The sequence below is a fragment of the Ambystoma mexicanum genome, chromosome 6q, assembly GCF_040938575.1.
Source record: "Ambystoma mexicanum isolate Mex_15411 chromosome 6q, UKY_AmexF1_1, whole genome shotgun sequence".
NCBI classification, from domain to species: Eukaryota; Metazoa; Chordata; class Amphibia; order Caudata; family Ambystomatidae; genus Ambystoma; species Ambystoma mexicanum.
Genome location: NC_090937.1, coordinates 93,922,716 through 93,945,525, shown reverse-complemented (window position 1 = coordinate 93,945,525; position 22,810 = coordinate 93,922,716). Strand labels below are relative to the sequence as shown.

Genomic DNA, 22,810 nt, shown 5'->3' with positions numbered 1-22,810 from the left:
CCACGACTGAACGTCGCGATGGAGTCGGGGAGGGGTGGGGATTTGTGGAATATTTGTATCCATGCCAATGCGCCACACTGAACCCCTATGCCAATGGGGAACGAAAACTGCCAAAAATGGAGGCGATAACCCCCGTGTGCACTAAATCTGAAAAACTGCACAGGGTTCATAAACCACAAAAGAGCTGCACACACACAGGCAAAGTTGGTGCACAAACAGGAATCACTGCGGTCAACTGTCATCTGTCACCTGTCATCTGAAACAAGGCCATAGAAGGGCTAATCCGAAAATGCCCTTAAAAATTCAGTCATTTTCCCAGAGAATTATGGAAAGGAAAGTGTGCTGAAATCATGGATTCTCCAGGCAGTCAGAGGAATCCAGGCCTCCCTGTCTTACAGCTGCTTAAGGAAATTAGCTGTCAAACCCATTTAAAGGTGTTTCTTTTTCTGGGAGAAATTGCAAAATCCACTATTTAATGCATGTTTGTGAAGGGCTAATTCTTTTAAAATGTCCAAATCCCTTATAAACTGTGCTTATATGTTATATTTGAAATGAAAAGAGTTTAGCCTAAAGGAACCCAGTCTGGAGCCAATCCACTATTTAATTCTAATCTGACAGCCTGGCCTGGGAAAGTTGACATCTCAGCTAGACACTTCGTTGAAACCAGAAAGCCTAATGGTTCCCCCATAATGTCAACAAGGAGAATAATGGGGCCGCATTAGACATTTGTCTGGGGCTCAAACAAGCAACAAAGGAAAGGCTGAGCATTGACCTCTGCTGGGAGGGACAGGAGCTTCCCCCTCCAGGAAGGGAAAACACCCCCCCCCCCCGATCAAAAGACTGGACAGCTGCTACCTGGAAAGGGGAGTTTACAAAGGAGAACTTTGATGTTAAATCCTTACGTTTGATTAAGGTTTAGAACTCTTTAACTGAGCAACCTAAAAAGGAACAAATCTGAAAATTGGTAGACATTAAACTAATTTTAGGCTTGTGATTTGAAGACATTCAGGAAACTTGTACAATTTAAGGAACCAAAGTTATGAATAAATTTGCATTGTAGCAGAACGTTCAAGGTTGCAGACCTAATATTGTATGTCTACGACCCACTGATCAGCGTCCAGAAATGTACTGAATTAGAAATGATTAATTCAAACCGTTATAGTTAAAATTGATAAAAATCTGTAGAATGACCAAGACAGCTCCCACAAAGATGGGCAGTGAATGTGAATGTAGACAATCGAATATAAAATATATGTGTCCAATTTTATTAGGGTACATAATGTTAGAAATGTACATTTGTGCAAAAGTTATGTTTTGGTAAAAATCCATGTGGAAGTTCCTAAATCCTGTCATAAGAAGACAGCTCTGTTCAGACCGCCAACCAGGACAAAGCACAGGCCTGTAGCCACTCACAGCGATGGGGGTGTGTTTTTGAAATTCTGCCCACGCCATAAACTGGGGCATGGCATTTGACAGTATAAATATAGGAGTTTCACTACACCTAGACACACTGCTTCCAGAACCCATCCAGATGTCCGCACAGCACCTTATTCCAGAATTCTTCATCTTGTAGCTGACTTCAGAATTCTTGAAGATCCAGATTTCTTTGCAGAATCCAGACTTTAGCATTGCAGAACTCTTGCTAGCTAGACCCAAACATCCAAAACTTGAAAGAATAATTCTGATTCAGCTTGGCTTGCTACCATTAAGGCTTGCCCGCTGAATCTTGCATCCTGTCATCTACCGTGTCCAGTAACCAGAAGGGCCCATCCAAATACAGTCTGAGGCGCAGTCCAAAATTGACCAGAACCGCGCCGCTGATCCAATCCATCCAGAGGTGCCCTGCTGCCGGTAGACCTCATCCAATCCAATGACCAGAGCGGACGGTCCCATTTAATAACTTCTTCTGTAAGCATTAATAGGAAGAACAGTGACCCATAGTATATCTGCATTGTTTGATCCCAATCTGAACCCATCCCATCTTTAAATTCAGAACCCTAGTATTGTTTGAATCCTTCTTGCGCTGACTTTTCTATCATTTGTGTTACAAAACCATAACTCCTTAGTGATTTTGAATAACTAAAGTAAATCCCAGAAATCAAGTATCCACCACGGACTGGTTGCGCTGGCCACGTAGCTGTGAAGTTTCATGTGTGGCATTCTCTTTTTCATAGACCTTAATATAGTATAGAAAACTTATCTGTAATTTTTAAAATCGAATTTTTGCTTTCAATTTCACGCCTATTTTGCAAAAACGCCTATCACTAAAACCCCTATAACTTCTTCAATTTTAAAGATAGAAACAAAATTTCAACTCTCACTGATAACTAAGACCTTTAGCTACATCCACAACTAATGTGTATTTAACCCGTTTTTCTCCAATATCGCATAGTAAAAGTTTGCCGCGAATTTGCGAAGTTCAAAAGTTTACACGTGTCTTTTCCCCATTTCAAAGTGCTTCTTCCATCCTATTCTGATCTAAAGTGTGCACTGTTGTTTATATTATAGCTCATGAGTGTTAGCACCTGTTTAATGTTGCTTTCCTCAGAATTTTTCTCCATTAAACATTTTTGCACCCTTTTGCAGTATTTTACAAAGCCATTTTCATATGTCAGTTTAAAAGCGTCAGTTTACAAAACGGTTTTCTCTCTTTTTTGGTTAGGGAAGATTGCCTATAAATTTTATACCTTGTTTTTCATTCCTGAATACCTGCTGATTACTCACATTGGTGTAGGATTGCTCATTCGTAGTTAAACAAACTTTGCAGGGGGGATATTACCCTAAACGCTATCTGTTGCACAAAACAAAACCGTCTTATTCCTGTGCTTTCTATGCTGCATCATTATAAGTGAATTCAATTGCTTGACTTATATTCTGAATTGTATTGTCACTGTTAGGTGATTGCTGTCCCAGATATATATATATATTAAACATGTGTGATTTGAATATGAAATAAATAAATATTTACCCTTACAAATTAGCCTGATTCAGTGTGACCTGGGGGTATTTTGAGACGGGTGTGATATGAGTGGTATATCATTCAGAATATTGAACTTATAGACAAAAATAAATAAGGCATTCATTGCGCACTACATGCTAGGCGAGACCTGGATGTGTGCCTGATTGAAATCCCTTACAGCACATAACTTGGGACTTCTTTGTGTTGATTAACAAATCTCTAGTGCCCATACATTTCACATAGGTGTTTCCAGGTTTCTGTTGTGCTGCCCAAGTACGAGCCAGCAACACTGCATCATCGGTATAGGTCAGCACAGTGATGTTTCTGCCCACCACTCTAGGTGTATCTTTGGTGACTTTATTAAATTCAGTTGCCAAATTGCTGGCAGAGGTTGAACAGTACTTATCCGACCCCACGTCAGATGTCAAATGATGGAGATAGTTCCCCTTCATTGTTCAACCTCACAGCCACTTTTAGGCCTGTGTGGAGGGAAATTAATGTGTTGAAAATGGGCGCTGGCAAGTCCATTTGTAGCAAATTCCACAGCTTTGTGCGGTTGGGTGATTGGCTACGGTCCATGAACCCAAACTAGACTGGACCGTCGTAGCCTTTAGCATACTTGTCCGGAATCAAACTGAGGTTCAGGACCTGCTGCCCACTCCTGTCCTGAACCCATATTCCTCTGGGATGATGCTGGTATCTTTCGCCCAGTTTGCTACACATGTGTAGATCACCAGACACAGTAATTTTGCAGTGGCATTGATCAGATATATTGGCTGGTAACAGTTGTGGTCCATCGTGTCTCCTTTTTAAATATTTAATATTATTATGGATTCCTTCCAGCTGTCAGGAAACACTCCTGATCACAAATGTGTTATTTTAGTAAACACTTGATGTTGCTGCCTAAATATAACCATCGCCACCAAATTGGGAGACGGAGCTTTACCAATAGGGATGGAGAACGGAGCTTCCTTTACCTCTTCGACCCGAAACTCAAGAAAAAGCCGGTCAGCTGTTTCGAGATCTGAATGTGTGCCGTTGGGTTTTTCTACGGCAGTGCCCTCTCCCTCAAAGCTAAGCAGTCTTGAGCCATGATCATTCCAGGGTAAGGAAGCAGGGAAAGCTCTCAATTTAACTTTGGGCAGACGGTTACACTGGGAGACCAGCTTCCAGAAATCACTTATTTGTTTTTTTGGCTGCCTCTTCCAATTGCTGCCAATGGTTGCCCTTCTTTTGCGTGTTTCAATGTGATTTTCTATAACATCCTTGCTCATCCTAAATCAACACTATTCCTATTGGATCCATTTGCTATTTTTAATAGCATAGTCTTGGTATCGCTGCAGTCCTTATTATACTACCCTGGATAGCTAGTTGTTCAGTTATTCGGCCGATATGTAGTGGTCGTATGAAATGTGCAGAACTCAATAAGGCTATCATGTATTTGTGAAACCACTGAATGTGTCTTATAATTTGAGCAACAGATCTCAATAAAAGGGACACATGCAACTATTACGTTAAAGGAGCAGGCCTCTCTGACCATTGGTGCCCATTTAATGGATCGTCTGCTGGTATATTTGTCTTGAGCATAGGTTTTCTGGGCCTTATGGGTGTTGGTGTTATCGCCATAAGAGATCACCAGTAGCATAGGATTGTGATCGCTCTCAGGTCATTGTTCTATTTTAGTTCCTGCAGGTACTGTCAATATGACTTGTGCAATCAAAAATAAACAATTGTTGAATTGCACCTTGCGGTACTAAAATTATAGCACCCCGATCTGTCTGCGGGTAGTCTTCCATTTACCGATCTCAGGCCACGGTCTCCTAAATGATATATGATATTTTATTTGTATTGTGCCAATAGCATATCTCCTGCTTTGTTTGATGACCCATCTATCATGATCAGCGAAGGTATATTTAATGCAATATTTGCTTCTTTGATTGGGTCCAATATTGGCAGACTATCACCAAACCTTACATTGATATCTCCCCTGACAATTATGAAGGGATTCTTATAATGTTCACAAAGATCATCAGTTCTGGGGCCATCCAAAGAATTCAGCAAGGATGCTATTATCTGAACCCGTAAGCCTATGTTACATAAGCAATATGACCCGAGCGGCGGGGGCATTACCGACTCAGGTAATGCCCCTGTCGGTAATGCCCCCGCCACGAGGGTCATAGTAGCTTTTAGGGCCGCATTATGTGCGTGACCGGGGCACTAAAAGCATTTTTTTCTGTCCCGAAACGCTGCAGCGTTTCGGGACAGGAAAAAAAACGACCAAGAAAATGTCCGCCATGCAAAGGGAAACGGAGTCCCTTTTCCCTTTCCATGGCGGCCATCGGGAGCGGACGCGCTGGGAACACGTCCGCTCCCGAAAAAGAAGCAGAAGGTAAGTGGGATTGGGAGGGAGGGGATGAAAAAAAAAACAAAAAAAAAAAAAACTTACCTGCGTCCCCGGCGGGGGACGATGGAAGCTTCCAGCCGTGTGGAGGTGCGGAGCGGGGATGGCCACGCTCCGAGTCTCCACACTGCTGGAAGCTGCTATCGTCCCCTACCGGGGATGCAGGAGCAAGCAGGTAAGTGGGGTGGGAGTGGGGAGGGCAGGGAGGAGGGAGGGAAGGGAAGAAAAAAGAAGAAAAAAAAAAAAACAGCTTACCTGAGTCCCCGGCAGGGGGACGAAGGCAGCCTCCCAGTCGTGGGGAGGCTCGAAGCGGGGATGGCCCCGCTTTGAGCCTCCTCATTGGCTGAGGGGCTGCCACGCACCCCGCCGAGGACAAGGCGGCTGGAATCCCTGCCGAGAATCAAAGGATTCTCGGCCGGGTAAGGACCCGGCGAGAGCCAATCAGAATGCGTGCTGCATTCTGCTTGACTCTCGCCGGGTACTAAAATGCATTATAGAAGTTAATTACAGATAGAACTTGTTCCGTGCCCTTCACATAAATGTTAATCCTAAACACTCTGTTAGGCAAGAGTTCAGACTTTTATATATGTGGCAAGGCCCCCACTGTTTCTCCCTTTTTTCCCCCCGAATCAGTGCATTGTAAGCAGGATCCCTAGCCTTCTGCAGACAGTTCAAATATTGCTGGGTTACACAGGGCTTTCTCCAGAGCAATAGGGGCCATATTCATGATGTTGCCGCCTTATGTTGTTGATCTTGGCTCTGTGCTCCATGTGCATGTCTGTTCCGGCGTGATTTCCTTCTCTGATCTTCTGCGCAAGCGTGGGTAAATACCAGTGTTCGTGAAGATGGCAATGTTTAGTTCCCTTATCTAGGAAAACCTTGATGCCTATTGAGGATAGGATATGTTTCGAATACTAGCTTCTGCAAATGTCACACTTACACTGCAGCCTCCACAGTTCAGAATTCGTAGTAAAGGTAACATCTGGTTAGAGTGCCCAATGATGCCCAGATGTTCCCTCAGCACTTGGTCTAAACCACCCCTGTATGCGTCTTGATTGGGGTGGAAACAACTCTTAAAAGGACAAATTATGTTCTTTTTCTCCAACTGGTCCACTTCTGTATTTGTTCTGGTATGTCGCTTTCCTGGTCTGGTGGCATCACAGAAAGGGACACCAGTACTGTTGTTAGTGCTATTGGTGTTACCATTGGTATTGCTTTGGCAAAGTTTGGGTTCAAGGGTGATGCAATCAAATCAGCCCGATATGTTGCTCTGTGTTCAAGCTGATTTACTGCTGTCGTTTTAGGACTTGGAACATGTGCAATATGTGCCACACAAGTTTTGTACTTGTCCCATTTAATTCCTTTCTCTGTTAGTACCGTGTCTGAAATGCTCCGATGTACGTGGAAGGAGGGAATCTGTTGACCCTCTTCTGTGCCCGCTTTCCCTGGGGAGCGTCACATCACCCCTATCTCAACAACAACTACATCTAGATCATCTTGTGGTTTGGCTGGACCTTATGCACTAGCAGATCCCCTTTCAGAAGAAGTTTCATCGTATCTTGTCCTACCTTGATTCACCGGGTTGTTAATTAAGTCTAAACTTTTCTCTAGTAGGATTTGATCTTTTATGCGCGCCTCTAATGGTTCCAACTGCTTGCAATATGGCCTCACCGATAACATGTAGCCTTGACGGTCCACACCAAACATTTTCTAGGGCTTTGTTGGTGCTATTGCGCATTCCCATTATCTCCGATAAAACCTTAGTGATGCTAAGGGTGCTCTGTACATCCAGCCTACATTTTCAGCAGCATCCAGCGATGCTTTGTTTTAATGGACAGGCAGGTAGTATTTGGAGCTGATGGTAGATTAGGGCCGATGGCATTTATATTAACTTGGATATTGCTTGATCTTATAAACCCCTGCTCACACTTGGAGGCTTTTTGGTTATCCACCGCTGAAGTGGCCAGAGCCTCCCGTAAGACAGCACCTTAAGAATGGAAGCCTAATACTGTGATGTCCTCTGCAGGCCTTTTCGCCAAGGAGATGGTGGTCCCCATTCCATCAGCAGGCATCATAGAGGGTGCCGAAATGGACAGACAGTTTTCAGCAGCAGGTATAGTCATAGCTGCCAATGCGTCCAGATTAATGCAGTTGTTTCCTCTCGTTGTCGGGACATATTTCTGGATGTTGTTTTCCATCACTAATTTGCTATCAACCAGGGACAAAAACTCTTCTACAGAGCTAAAAGACTCAATGAGTTCTGTGTGAGTTAAATGAAGAATTGGCTGACGAGCCGCTGAAGACATCTAATGAATGTGTGTTTCTGCGATCTTGTTCAATTTCTGTATTCATATTTATGTTTTCATTTTCTGATGTAATTTGCAGACTAGGCCCAGGGAAAACTCTCTCTGCTGCACCTTCTCCTTTGCCATCCTCCCAGCCTTAAAGACCCTGCCTGATGGACACTGCAGACGGGACAGGAGCGATGTTACTGGGGCATCCCTGTTGAGAATGGAGTTGGATATTGATTCGGGGTGGGAACCATCGCCCCGAAGCCCTTTGGGTTTCCTTATTGCTGCAGAGAACCCACCGCAGTATGGTATGAGACAGTGTTGACGCAGCACTTTGTGAATTATTGAAGTGCCCTTTGCAATTCTCTAAACAGCGCTCAATGGGTATTGGGTCACTTACTGGTGAAGTAGATGGATAAGTTGGGTGTATGGTAGGCCCTCCCAAATCACAGTGCTCTGGATTTTCTCCCTGCCGCTCATAAGCCTAGCAGGCTTTTGTGTGCTTTGAGATCTTTGCCCTTACCTTGGCTATCAGCAAACGCTTACCCATAGCTTTATTGATCACTGGAAACTGTTTATCTAATGGCAGTGACACTAGCTCAGCACCAGACACAATTTAGGTTCCCACAAGGTGGCTCACAGTAGCCCAACAGTCACCGCCTGCGTTCAGACTGCCTCCCATGGTCAAGGGAACTCACAGAAAATGCTGCAACTTATTCACACTTGTTTGGACTTCATAGAGGATGCAACCACTCACATATGCGCAGAATAAGACCGACTATCTACAGAAAGGCAGAAACAAACCTGTTGGCATGCAACAAAATTGACTCTGTGCTTACCTTCACTAACCGTTCAGAGAAACATTGACACAGGTTTCCATGCTCTTGGCAGGAAACTCAGCCTCGCCATCAGCAAAGTAACCGGCAATGCAGCGAAAATAAAGCACCTCGGCAGCATATAGAAAGCAGAGAGAAGTCTTTTGCAGTCTCTTGCCGCACCAACCGAACTTGCAGGCAGGTGAACGGAAGAAAGGACCCTGCAATGTACAAACGTCAAGCCACACTGATCACACTGTCACCCACCTCCGACACTTTGAGAGAGAGAGAGAGCTCTCCTTATTTGATGCGCTATAGGCAGTGCAGTTCTCGGGTCGTAGAGAAGGAAGCAAACCAATTTAGAAACTTCAGAAGTGCCATCTCGGTTCAAGCCAAAATAACTGCATCATCAGCATATGGTAGGATTGGCAAAGGTTTATTGTTTTTGTGTGGCATGTCCACTCCAATGTCCTCTAGTGTGTGGTGGGGAGTTACTTGACCCCACTATCAGGAAAGACCACAGACATTGGTTTAAGAGCAATGGGAAGCATTTATTAACCTTTATTTGCACACCGAGCTGGCAGCTAGCTTGTGCAGCTCATCCCCTTCCGGCAGGCGAAGATCGTCTCATTCCTTTCCCCTGCTCTATTTGGCCTCACCTTGTCATATAATTTCCACTGATCCTCACAATCTTCATGCCATAGAAAAGGTGCTGTGTAGGGATTTGTTACTGCCCATCTATGGGTCCTGGCTGTGGATATGAACTCTTAGCCTCTCTTGATATTAAACTATCCTCTCCAGTCTTCAATGAGTCTTCTCATTTCGCACTTTGGTCTTGTCCCTTCTTTGGTCCACTCACTAGGCCTCTGCATCAGGGCTTTTTGTACCAATACCAGTCATCCTCCTCCTTTTGGCGTGTTACCTCAATTCAGCATGGTAAGGCAGCACAGTGGTGGGTCCCCACCCTCTCCCATTTTTAACTGTTCACAATAAGGAGCATTCCTGGTGAGATTCTTTTTAGCAGAGTCCACCGAGCCTCTGGTTTCTTTGGCTTGGGTCTCCACCATGCAATCAGCTCATTTCTTGTCCTGACATGTTTTGGCTAAGAACTCATCCCTTATTTAGAATTCAGGATACTTTGTATGTTCCCTCCATCTGCATAATCTTTGCTTCTCTCTTCACATTTCAAGTCCCGTTTTCTAATCCAGGCATTTTTGGCGGCTCGTCTCACACGGCAGACTAGCCCTGATGAATTGGCTGGCATGAGTTTGTCTGGACTAACCAGTGTATTGTCGTCATGTGTGGTCATGTCGTTTTGCAACGTGATGGAGATCTCTTCCACTTCAGCTCATTTGATCACTTTCTTGATTGTGGACCTGAACCTCTTCACCATTCCATGGGCTTCAGTTCACAGTGGAGTGATCTTTCTATGAGTGCACCCGAGATATTCAGAAAATCTTTTGAAATCCTGTGATTAAAATGTGGACTGTTAGCTGACTTGAGAGCTTAAGGAATCCCCCATTCACTGACTAGATCATCCAAGTCACCAATGACTTGTGGGTATTTAGTGGAGCAAGTCATGCATACCATTGGAAAGTGGTAGCATTCATCTATTGCAACAAGTAGTTACTTCCCCGACTGTGACCCACAGAAATCCATAGCTACCATCTGCCTTACATATTCCACGAGTTCAGACATGTCAAATGAGGTAGGCGGGTCATGTCTAGCTGTACTTTGACACGCATAACATGTTTTCACTGTTGCCAAAAACATGGTGTCTGTTTTAGATAACCAGAGTTGATCTCGCAAGAGGTGTTCATGGCCACCAAGCCATGGTGGTATTCCTGGGGAGAGTTGACCACCCCTCTGTCATGATCTGCTTATGAACTTTTGGAACAACAATCTTCATACCCCTGAGATGTAACCCTTCCATGGTGTATGCTAGTTCTGATTGGATTGCTCCAGTTGCTCCAGTTCTTTAAAGATAAAATACAGAGTAATTTGGTGGCCGTTGTGGATGTGTTTCCATGCGTTAACATTTATTTTTGCTATCATTTGGGACCCGTCCATGGTGCTGGCAGCAATGACTTAATTGAATTATGTTGAATGTGAATAGTTCTGACTCAGAGTACTTGACATCGACATTTTCCCGCTCCTTGCATCGTGGTGGGCCATAACACAGCATGACACGCAATGTAGTCAGATAAAGTTGGGTTATGGTCAGGCATGTGAACAATGTTCAAGTTTTACTTTTGCAGACTGAATCGTCTCTCAATTCCTTGTGACATTCTGTTCTTTGACCTTCCAAAAATGTAAAAAGATGCTTGGCAGATTTTAGTCATCGAAAACAGAAAATGGTGAAAATGTTCACATGCTCACTCTGCTGTGAGACTGTCTTTTCTCTCTGCGAGTAGGTCTTCTCTGTGGCTGATAGGACATGGCTTATGTGCAAAACCACAGCACGTGATGCATTTCTCCCTTTCTTGTATTGTGCTAGGATTGTCCCATGGTCTACAGTCTGGTGATGGGTGTGACTTCGGTTTCAAGCCTATGGTTAATATAAACAAGGTGGTGGGCCCTTGCAAGTGCAATCTTGAACCAGCATCAAAGGGTTTTTAGCATACTCTGGTCCACTTGAATAGCGTGGTCAGCTTTGACAGGTGTCTTAGTGGTGTGTTAACTGTGTCAAAATCTTGTACATATCGGACATAGTAGCCAGATATCCAAAACTAAGGACCTAATTTGCAAGCAGTGGATAGAGCTTCAGGTTTCGTTATGATTTGTTCTTCTGCGGGTTAGGGGTTCAAGCTTTTACTTGTGAATAGGTGTCCATAAAACCTGAAATGTTTGTGTCGATTTCACAATTTTCTGCATTGAATGAGAGTTTTGTTTCTTGGAGAGCTGAGCATACCTAGTTAGGAGCTCTGTCATGGCTTTCCTGTGTGCTTCAAAATAGCAAGATATCATTGCTGAAGTTTAGTGCATTTGGAAATGAGGAGGATATGTCTAATGGCTTCTTGAAAGTTTTATCCAAAGGTTCACCCTTTCATGAGCGTAGGTCTCGGGGAATCAAAAATGTTATTTTATACCATGAATTTGGATGAGTTCACGTTAGTATTACCCCTTATTGAGGTGAGGTTTTGTGAATACTGGGACATTATCAAGTCAGCCTGTCATGTCCTCAATGGGGGTCCTGGGTGCTATTCCCTCTAATTCCCTGCCTTTGGCTCTCACATACTGACACACAGTCTTACACATCCTTCTTGTTTTAGGACAACAAATGTGACATTCGCAGTATGCGTCTGACGGCTATCTGGATGATATTGGGGCATAGAAGGTTTAAGATACTCACCTGTAACTATTGTTCTCCAGCATGGGTCTGGCATGGATTCACAGGCTCATGAATATTCCCAGTTGTCAGACTGGGAATCCTTGGAAAAAGAAAAAACAGTTTCACTTTCACTTTAAACTATATTTCTCCTCCAAGCCAATCACTGCCCCCTGCGTCATACTGCTCCCATCCAATGACATGCCTCTCCCTAACCCTCGCCTCTGGGAGTCATCTTCAGAATTTTACTGCACGCTTCAGCGTTGGGAGTTCGCGAGATGCTCTCCAAGCTATTTTGTACTTTTTTTCTAAGTTTGTTAGTGGAAAAGTTCTGCTTTTGTTCCATCTGAGCCTGTGTGCTCCAATCTTCATCAGCCAACAACAATGACCTGTTGTCTGTGAAATTGCATACCCCTTAAGGGCAGTTATTTGTTGAGGTTTCTGAAAGGCAGTCTTGTGCCTACTTCAGGCCCTCTGACCTTGACAGAGGAGAAAAAGGAGGGAAGCACACATTTCAGGCTCTGCATCCAATGCAGGCTAAGGAACGTCTTTGTGGAATAAAAACATTAGAAGTGTCTGTACTGCCTGCAACTGGACCACAATGAGGATGAATTCAAGATATGCCTGGGCTTCTCAAAGAAGGACAGGTCTAGCAGGGTGGTGGCATGGCTCAAGTCGAGCAAGGCCCCTGATCAGTGCTCCGAGCAGGGTCACCCAGGACCAGTCGGTCTGAGGAGAAGTCTCCCTCCAGGAGGGGGTGGCAGTTCTTTGAGGACACCCCATCCTTGGGGGTCAAAGAGAAGGTCAAGAGCCGCAAGACTGATTCCGCTGAGTTTGAAACTGATGCGGGTCCCAGGTTGGATAGACTGTGATCGTCATTGCCTTCCACCTCATCAGCCAGCCTGCCATCAGGTTCCTTCTCAAAGAGGAAGTCCTCCACCCCGGCCAAGTTATGGGACAAATCAGTGAACGGAGATGGCCACGGAAACTGACGAAGATGAGGACTTCGTCGAGGCAGATGACGAATCACTGCACCCGTCGCCCCTCAGAGGCTCTCCACCAGACGAGGTGGGATGATTCCACTCGATCTCCAGGGCCTCCGAGTTGTTCCAGCTGGTGCCTGAGGAAACCAAGAAGGAGGGCTTCCTATATGAATGACGGGAGTACAAGAGGAAGACGATCAAGGCGGTACCCTTCTTGGATGACATTTGGGAGGAAGGCCTAGCCCTCATGAAAAACCCATGCACGGCTCCAGCCAAGTGAGACAGGTTGGAAAAGAAATACAGGGTGCCACTGTATATTCACCGGACTCAGTAGTGTCGGCTGCCGCAAAGAAACGTTCGGCCAACCCAGCCTCCGCATCATCAGTCCCCCAGGACAATGAGCGGAAGCAGATGGGGAAGAGTCATCTACACAGCTAATGCTCTGGCTATCTTGTCCCGATATGACCTAGAGCTTTGGTACAAGCGGGGCCCTATCATGAAATTCCTCCCCGACAACAAGAAAACTGCGGGTTTCACCCTCTTTCAGGAAGGGGAGGTGGCATCAGACCATGCCATTATGGTGGCAGTGGAGATCGCTGACACGGGGTTCCGACAGATGAGAAACAAAGTTTGCCTTCATCGGCAGGATGGTTGAAGTCCACAAACATTCACCAGGACGTTCATGCGAAGGTGCTGGACATGCCTTTTGACGGCGAAAATCTGTTCGGGAAGGCGGTCGACGAATCCCGTCATGCCATAAAGATGAACATGTAGTCGACACGTTCCCTTGGTACTCTGCAGCAGCATCGCTCGCCGTCTTTTCACTTCTCCAGGGGAAAATCAAGCAGATCATCCAAGTGATATTCAACATCATACAGGTAACCTCCCGATCCTCCACGCAGGAAGCCTACATGGGTCACTCCCAGGCCTATGGTAGCAGAGGTCAGCGGTGCTGTTGCCCACAAGACAGGGCACCGGCGCTCAAGTAAGCCTGAACCAGCCAAGACGCTGGGCCCCCACTTCTGCACCCTGGTAGGAGGCCAGCTGATGAGGTTAGTCAGCGGGTGGAATAAGATCACCACTGATAGTTGAGTGCTGGATGCTCTAGCACAGGGACAAACCTTGGAGTTCCAACTCAGGTGCCCTCGTATTCCACCGGTTACCCGTCAGGAGCAGCACATCCCTCAGCTACTGGGAGAAGTTCGTGCTATGTTATGGAAAGGGGCGATAGACCTTGTTCCCAAACAACTCCGGGGCTCCGGAGTCTATTCCAGATACTTTCTGGTCAGAAAGAAGACAAGGGGTTGGATACCCATCCTGGACCAGCGCTGTCTAAACAAAAACTTGAAATCCCAAAAGTTCAGGGTGGTCATGTTGCAACACGTGCTGGGCCAACTGGAGGAAGGAGATTTCTTGATGTCGTTGGACTTGAGGATGCATACTTCCATGTCCCCATCTACAGCAAACACTACCAATTCAAGGCCTTACCTTTCGGCCTAAAGTCTGCCCCAAGGGTGTTCACAAAATGCCTTGCCCCGGTGGTGGCCCACCTGCATCTGCAGGGGGCATACGTATACCATACCTGGACGATTGGCTGATACAAGGCCGCTCCTGGGAACTGACTGACAAGCACAAGAAGGAGACCGTCCAGCTGCTGACAGAGCTGGGTTTCTCTGTGAACTATCCAAAGTCCTGCTTAATGCCATCACAGAACACGCTGTTCCTCAGCGCCAAACTCAACACAGTGGCTTGTCTAGCGTCCCCCTCGTAGGAGAGACTAGTGACCATTGAAGGGAAGGTACAGCAGCTGTCGCCTGCAAAGTTTGGGCCATCAAGTCTTTGCTGGGCATGATGTTGTCCTGCATCTATCTCGCCCGTCTCTGCAGGTTCTTGGATGCACGTTGAATACAAGTGTCTGGGAATTTTGGTGACAAGATCCCCCCTCAATGAGGAGTTCCGGCAGGCGATAGAGTGGTAGGGGGTACGCTCCCACATTGCCTGAGGGATGTGATTTCAAACCCCGCTATACCAGGAGACGGACACCACGGATGGATCTCTGGAAGGTTGGGTAGCTCACACCGGACGTCTAGATGACAGAGGTCTGTGGCTTCCGGATGAGTAGAATCTGCACATCAACATCCTGGAGTTACATGCAGTGTTATGGGCCCTCAAGTCTTTCTTACCATCTCTGAGAGGCATGGTGGTGAGGATCTTCACGGACAACACCACCACCATGTACTACATCAGGAAACAAGGGGGCACTCGATCCCCCACACTCTCCAAGGAAGCTCAGGACTTGTGGCATTGGGCCACAGGACAGGGAATATTCCTCATCCCACTCTACCTGGCAGGCATCAAGAACATTATCGCTGGCTCCCTCAGCTGGGAGCTGCGCTCCTGCCATAAGTGGGAACTTTGTCACGATCAGGTGGACCCTCTATTCATCAAATGAGGGAGACCTCTGATAAATCTTTCTGCCATGGCGGCAAACTCAGAATGGCAGAAGTTTGCCAGCAGGTTCTACCAACCAAGGAACATGGGGGACACGTTCCCCTTCCTGTGGGAAGGTCTGTTTCTGTACGCCTTTCCCTCATTTCCTCTCCTGCTGTGTGATCAACACACTCCGATAGTGTCGGTGCAAGATGATACTCATTGCCACAGCATGGCCAAGGCAGATTTGGTATCCAGACCTACCCATACTGTCAGTATCGCCTCTAGTCAAATTTCCAGGACATCCGGATTTGCTCACCAGGGAGTGAGGTGCAATCCTTCATCACGACCCAGGATCTCTGAACCTGGGGGCATGCCTCCTGCAGCCTTAGAGTTTGGATGTTATGAGTTGCCAGCGGACCGCAGCTATGTCCTCACCAAAGTCAGGGCATCGTTGACTCTAAAGTGCAATGGTCATAAGTAGAAGCGTTTTGCTTCGTGGTGCCAGTCACAGAAGATTACCCCTCTGAGGGTCACGGCTCCACTGATTCTTCCATACTTGCTAATCTTGGCAAAAGCTAGGCTGGCAGGTACACCTGGCAGCCATCACACGCTACACCAGATCCCCGTGAAAATCCTTGCTGTGGTCCCACAGACTTGTCAAGGAGTTCAAGGGGCTTTTTAGATCTTTCCCTCCGGAGAAGGCACCTGGCCCAGCATGGGAATTCAACGTGGTCCTGACAAGACTCACTCAAACCTATGCATCAAGCCTCACGCAAGCTTCTTGTGTGGAAGATGGCATTCCTTGTGTCCATCACCTCATCCAGACGTGTGGGTCTTGCCCTATCCTGCAAGCAGCCGTGTCTGACTTTCCATAAATCAAGTGTGGTACTGCGTACGTACCCCACTTTCATGCCGAAGGTTCTGTCGGAATTCACACTAAATCCGTGTGCAGTGAAAAACTAGACCAAAAGGTTTTTTTTAAAACAATTTACAAAGACCACTTGGAGACCGCTGCGACTGGTCTTTGTAAATCAAACTTTCATGCCCCTGCTGCACACGAGTGCACGCAGGGGCTGACCGGTGAGGTCAGGAGAAGGAAGTCGTTTCAGTGAGGTAAGTGTTATTGTGTGCGTGTGTGTGTATGTATGTATGTATGTATGTGTGTGTTGGCAATGTGTGCGAGGAGGGGGAATGTGTGTGGTCGTGCTGGGAGGGGGCAGCAGGTAAATGTGTTTTTGTGTGTGTGAATGGTGGAAAGTGAGGGGAAATGTTTTGTGCTGGGAAGGGAGTCACAGGAATGAAAGGAGAGGTTTTGGGGTGAAAAGCCCCCAAATTCATAGAAATCCAGCAGGAGAGGGTGGGAGGGGGGTGTTGGCAGGATCGCCTTCCCGGGTGGGTGGCTTGGGGACAGAGGGGGTTCAGAGTGTGATATTTTGGCATTTTGGAGGCCACAGAAAATCGTCCTAATTACATTTTATTTGTGTTTGGCCTTAAAAATGTGGAAAGATCACATCAAACCCACTAAAACACATGTTGTAAAGAGTACATCAGTGAGCAAGCTTCTCCTCAGCTTTCACACAGTGTTCTGAAGGAACCTGGTAGAAGTCCACTACAATACTCAGACTCCGGAAAGGTTGAGGTTCTTTCAGAAAATGGACCGTGTGGCTCGAAGCACGCAATCAGAGACTGTTCCAGGGACTGGACAAGAATAAGAGCAGCTTTACAACTCTGACCGCAATACTGCAAGCACATGCTGCAATATCCAAGAGAGGTTGCAGCATGGGAACATTTTGTGACAACCTACTACTCTCTGAACCTCTGCTACATGTACCCAGCACTCCCAAGCAAAGGGTCCATCCCTCATGTATCTCTAGTTTGCAGCACTTGCAATATGCACGGTATAGCACACAGTGATGGCATTTGGATTGGTAATGAAAAGAGAGCACAGTAAATGAACAGAATTGTATTTGCCATGCAGTAAGTGCTACGTGCGTTTTAAGGAAGAATAGTCATAGCCACTTCCATTGACTTGTGACTACATAGTTTAATATTTTGCACAGAAATGACAAATATTTCAGATCACATTATTTATAAAAATCTTTTTCACAGTTGACGAATATCCAACTATGTGGGTCAGTAGTCGATGGATTGCATTTGGCTGTGAATGAAACAGTGAATACATGTGCAATGTAATCTGATCCATGAAGATTGAAAAGGAGTGATGCAGCTACATTTGCATTACTAATAGTTTAGGAGCAATCATTGGATGTATCAATTTATGCAATTCTCACTTTTTTACCACAAATAGCAAGTGCGTGGTTTAATTCACTCACCTGTTCTGAATACCACTAGTCAGATCAGGCTTTACCCCAAAGAAAATGGCACCAACCAGTAAGGCCAGGATGACTGCAACAACCAGCTAGAAAAAAAGATTTCAAACATTTAATACTGATGAAAGGTCATTGAAAAATGTAACACCACGACGAGGATTACTTGAAAAGAAGCTTTTCCAAATTATGAAAATGACCCATACCTCAAATAACAATGTGAAAAATAAAATTTCTCCTAATGTTTTTAAGAATATTCCGTCTCACCTGTGGCGCAAATATAGGTGAATTATCTGAACTCTAGGAAGTGTCCAGAGAAAACTAATTAATAACAGACTGCTGCCACACCTAATCATGTCAAGTTTTAACATTGTGCGTCATACCACACTCCCCCGCCCCTCTCCTAGGCCCAACAATAATAGATGCTGTTACTAACCATTGCAATGGTACTTTGGAGAGATTTTCTGCAAGGCATTTGGTGAGGGCTTGAGAAGAGCAACCAGTATTATTTGACAGGGTTTGCCCCAGGTCATTCCTGACTATTGTAATTGTTTATTCATTTATAGTGTGCACCGGCCGTGGGCATCTGGGCACAGGTCAGGATACAATGTTACATGTAACAGCAAAGCAAGGTACATAAAGCGATGATAAGCGGATATATACAGATATGTACAAGATAAAGCAGGCTACAATGCTACGGATATATACTGGTATGTACAAGATAATGGATCAGCAATGTGCATATACACAGTGGAGTAGAGACCTAGGTAACTGTTTCCAATGATTCGCAAGATTACAGTGAGCAGTCGCAGGAAACAAGCCAGAGTCATTGGTCTAGGGATTGTAGTCATTTCTACTATCACAGACTGAGCACTCTGTTTACACTCCGAGGACGAGTGAGTGGTGATAAAGTACACTCTGAACTCACCTCAGCAAGCAGTACAGCAAGCAATAAAGGAAGGTCTGCAGCGCATATTACTGCAAATATGTTCTTTATATATCTGCAAAATAGGCAAGTGCTGTAAAAATGGATCAGAGTAATATAACAAAGGAAAGTGGCCCTAAAAGGCAGAAAGCAAAATATTAACAAGTAATCGACACAAGCGTACAAGGTGACAGGGTAGGGTCATGACCAGTTCAGAGGTAACAGGGGCCCCTCTCAGAAGTAGGGTGAGGGAGTAGGGGGGCAGCTCCAGACACGCTCTCAGGTGCCTTAAATGTTAATGTGATATGATATGATATGATATATCATAAGGCATTTATAACACGCCTGTACACAAGCGTTTCAAGACGCAACGAGGCAAGGGAGGGGAAACAGAGGTAAAACAGAGACAACAATCCTACTAGGCCAGGTGACATTGAGATTGCGCAAGTGCAGGGGATGGGGGAAGAGGAAGAGTGCAGGAAAGCAACTGGTAAGGGCAGGGGGCAGTGCAATACATAAGATAACAGAAAAATAAAGAGGCAATAAATAAAAGTGCAGCCAGCTCGTGGCAAGTGCAAGGGTAAGTGCAGACATCAGGTATCAAGTGCTAGTAGGGGCTGTAGCGATACAGAAACAGTCCCTGAGTGCAAAGGTTGTGGGTACCAATCTCTATCACAGGATGCCTCACAGTATTTGTTCTGGCCAAAATTCTCTTTTGTCTTTTACTATACAACAATTCTCAGAGTGCACCTGGGTACAGCCATGAAAACCCACACTGGAACCAGGGGAATGGAATCAAGAAGAGAAATGGAATGGACTGGAATTTTTCTCTCTGAACAGAGGTGAATGGCGGGGCAACAAAAACAAACTAGGAGACAAAATTGAGGGGATGGGGGCAGGAAAGACACATTTCCCCCAAACCGGAATTGCAACAAATCTCACCAGCACCTGAAAGGAAGGCAAATGGAAAATAAGCAGCCTAAGCACATTACTGCTTCCATGCAAACATAAGATTGAAAATGGGGCGGGGGCTGGATGGGTTTACAAAACCTTGCACCTTGCACCTGTGGAACCATTTGCCCACAGAATCAGATGAGAGCTAGATCAATGGAAAGAGGAGGGTGGTGGGCAGTCAAACTAGGAAGAGAGCACAATAAAAGGAAATGGGATGAAGTGCAGAGGGTGGCTTGAAGGGGCGGGGTCAGGAGGTGGAACAAGAGACCAGGTGGAGCAAATAACTGAAAGGTTGGTGGCAGAATTGGAGCAGAGTGCTGGTGAGGTATTGATTGTGAGAGAGTGATGCCAGTTGTATAAAGAGTGGAGGGATATAGGATGAGTTTAAAAGGAGAGTAACGATAAAGACAGAGGGGGAAGAGAAAGTGTAGACGGTATTAGAGAGAGTGAGGGTGATAGAGAAAGTGTATGGTTGGAGGATGGGGAGAGCGTATAAGGGGATAGTGAGAGCAGTGGTGAGGGCGAGAAGGAGGAGGGGTGACAGTTGAAGTGATAGGCAGAAAGAGTGTGGCAAGTTTAGGGGATGGGGGACTGTGTGTAGGAGAGAGATGAGAAAATGGGCAGGGATACAGGTGAGGAGCGGGGTGAGAAAAGGGGTGTGGAGAAAGACGAGGATAGAGAAGGGGAGCAAAGAAGAGAGAGTATGAACATAGCAGGACAGAAGGAGAGAGAAAGAGAGAGGAGGGTGGAATAAGACCAGAGGGTGTGAGGCAAGGTGGAGAAGCGAGGGGGCGAGTGGGGCTAGTAGCAGTAATTCTCCTAGATTTGTCAGGAACGTTCCACACAGTTGATAAGAGTGTCTTTAATTCATCGTCCTAAAGCTGTGTTGAACGTTACTAGCTAAGGGATCGGAGGAAAAGGTGTACTTGGGCAATTTCCTTTCATCTAGTGACCAGTTATCCTGTCGGGTTCTGCAGATTTATTTATTACATTTATATAACGCCCAAAAGCAAAGGTATCATAGCGTTTGTTACAAAGTTACAAGCAGGCAAGTACAACAGTAAGTGCATTAGTCATATTTGTCAACCAGCCAGGTTTATACAGACATTTTAAAGAGGGTAAAATGAGAGAGGTCGATCGGTAGTCTTCTACAGGCCCCACACTCATACAGCTAAAACCAGTTAGGCTAAGGGATTCCAACCCATGGCAGGAGCAGGATGTGGCAGGAAGAGAGAGGACCACCCAAGGGGAGGGACGTGCCCACCGAAGTCCCAGATCAGATCTGTAAGACAACCGAAGTGCGGGGCATGTAAGTCAATTCTTATCCAGCTAACAAAGAGCACACTGGAGTTCCATTGCACCAGAGAAATCATGGAATTTAGGAGCAAAGTCCTAAAAAAGGCATGACCTGAGGAAGACGGCAGTGTGAGTTAGGAGGAGTAACTCATTCAGAGCTGGCTGGATAAGTGAAAAGATGGAGCAAGAGGGGGGCTAGGGAAGCTCAGAAAACTGGGGTAAGAAGGAGACATGAGGCAGTAGGGTATGATATCACTGCAAAACACCCAAGACCATTTCTGCAAGGTAGAAAACCTCAAAGGTAAAACAACAAATTCATATGAAAAAATATATGGGAGTTTGGTTGGGGTTCTCTGTTTTACTCTCAAGGTTTTTGACCTCGCAGTAAAAGCTTCACTGTTTTAACGTAGATCCTAGGGTATACTGACACTAATTGACCCAGAGCTGGAAGGACAAAGACCCAGAGGGGCAGAAAGCGAAAGACAGGCCTCAGAGAAAGACCTAGTGCACTTGCAGGAGAAAGGCTCATAGCTATGAGTGGTGAAACCACCCTCCCTCCCCGAAGCCTGTAAGGAGAAAGTCCCATAAGCCTGGGAAGAGAAAGACCCATTGGTCTGGGGGAAAAATCCAGGGAGTGAGAAGGAGTCTGTTGGTGGTGGCTTGAGAGTAAACATTGTAACTGTCTAGACCCAGCACACACTATCTTACAATAGAGTGCTGGAGGAGCTACTTAGTATCCCCTTTGTCTAGTTTCTCATGTAACATTTGTACGTTACCCTTTCTACAATTAATGGTTGATGGCAGTGGTTTACTTTTTCCTACCATTGTGTATTTTTACCGGGGGGCTGCAATTGCAGCTGCAGTAAAGCACCCATGGGTGCCCCTTTTGTCAAAATGGCCCCGGTCATCTTTTTTCGCTATTTCTAGTTGGAAAGGTCCTTCTTGAGATTTACTCTGTGCGAAAAACCAGGTTTGGTGCCTTTGTTCATTTTGTCTTTGGCGGGTTTCATGAGTGAAGCCCACCACTGGCACCAGCGTGGCTGGCAGGGCAGGAAGTGAAGGAGGTGCCTGAAACTCCCTGCGCTTAATCCCCTTGGTTACAGGAATGCACCCAACGGTGATTGGCTGGCTGGCTGTCCTTGGAGGGCAGCCACCCTGCTGTGTGAGTGACAGCTAGGCTGCGAATGAATGGGAGAAACCTTAATAAAAGGTGAGGTCTTTCGCTTGGAAGGCAGAGTCGACCACTGGACGAAGGAGTCCGAAGAAAAATTTGGAAGAGGCATCTGCTGCAACTCCTAGACCGTTGGTTTGCCTGGTGAAGCCCTGCTTCAGTGCGGAAGCTCCGAATTCGCCCTGACTAGAGTACGAATTCGTCTCGACTAGAGAAGCCCTGCAAGGACGACTTCTCCCCTTGGGTTGGTGCTCCAATCAATTCCAAAATGAACTTGTCCAGACATCCTCTTGGACTAGTGGCTGTACTTCCACTGCTGCTGCAGGAACCGATTGCCTGGTAGAGGAGCACCAGAATCGAGTGCATCATTTTTAAGTAGACCTAATCTACAGGAAGATCCTCTGGACTCCCATGAAGCAGAACTGACTGAGCCTGAGCCACCTCAACAGAGCGCTGGACCCCAGATGTGAGGAAAGCCCATGAGGTATCCGAGAACCGCAGTGGTGCTATTCTCAAGAAGCTGAAACCGCAAAGTGCCACTGATCTGAAGTTTGCCCATTGCTGCCGCTGACCTTCAAACCGTAGTGCAGGAGTCCCCAGACGTCGTCCCTCTTGTCCCCACAACTGGGGCCCAGGAACAACAGGATCTGCCATACTACAATTGGAACAGCACCAGTCGAAACCAATTTCTTCAGACCTAAGGTTTTGTAACCTCTTGTTGTGTAGCCTTGCTAGCTCTCAGTTGAGACTTGTCTTGGTTGCCTTTTGCAGAGTTGCTTGCAGCTTTGCCCCTCACAAGCCTCCCAGCTTGTAGCCCAAAAGTGATTTCATTTTCTACAAAGATTTCTAAAACATTTTTACCTAACGCCAAGAAATGTTTCCGCTCCCCTAGAGATTGCTTAATTGACATTGGCTGTCCTGGCTCCC

At 46.0% G+C, this 22,810-nt stretch overlaps 1 protein-coding gene across 2 annotated transcripts in view; it reads right to left on the bottom strand.

Moving 5' to 3' along the window:
• LOC138515803 (broad substrate specificity ATP-binding cassette transporter ABCG2-like) overlaps positions 1–22,810 on the bottom strand; it is a 570,220-nt gene that overhangs the window by 148,393 nt on the left and 399,017 nt on the right. For both annotated transcript variants that reach the window (XM_069630538.1, XM_069630539.1), the window contains exon 10: positions 17,544–17,629. In XM_069630538.1, the coding sequence (XP_069486639.1) occupies positions 17,544–17,629 (86 nt within the window). The remainder of the gene's footprint in view (positions 1–17,543; positions 17,630–22,810) is intronic.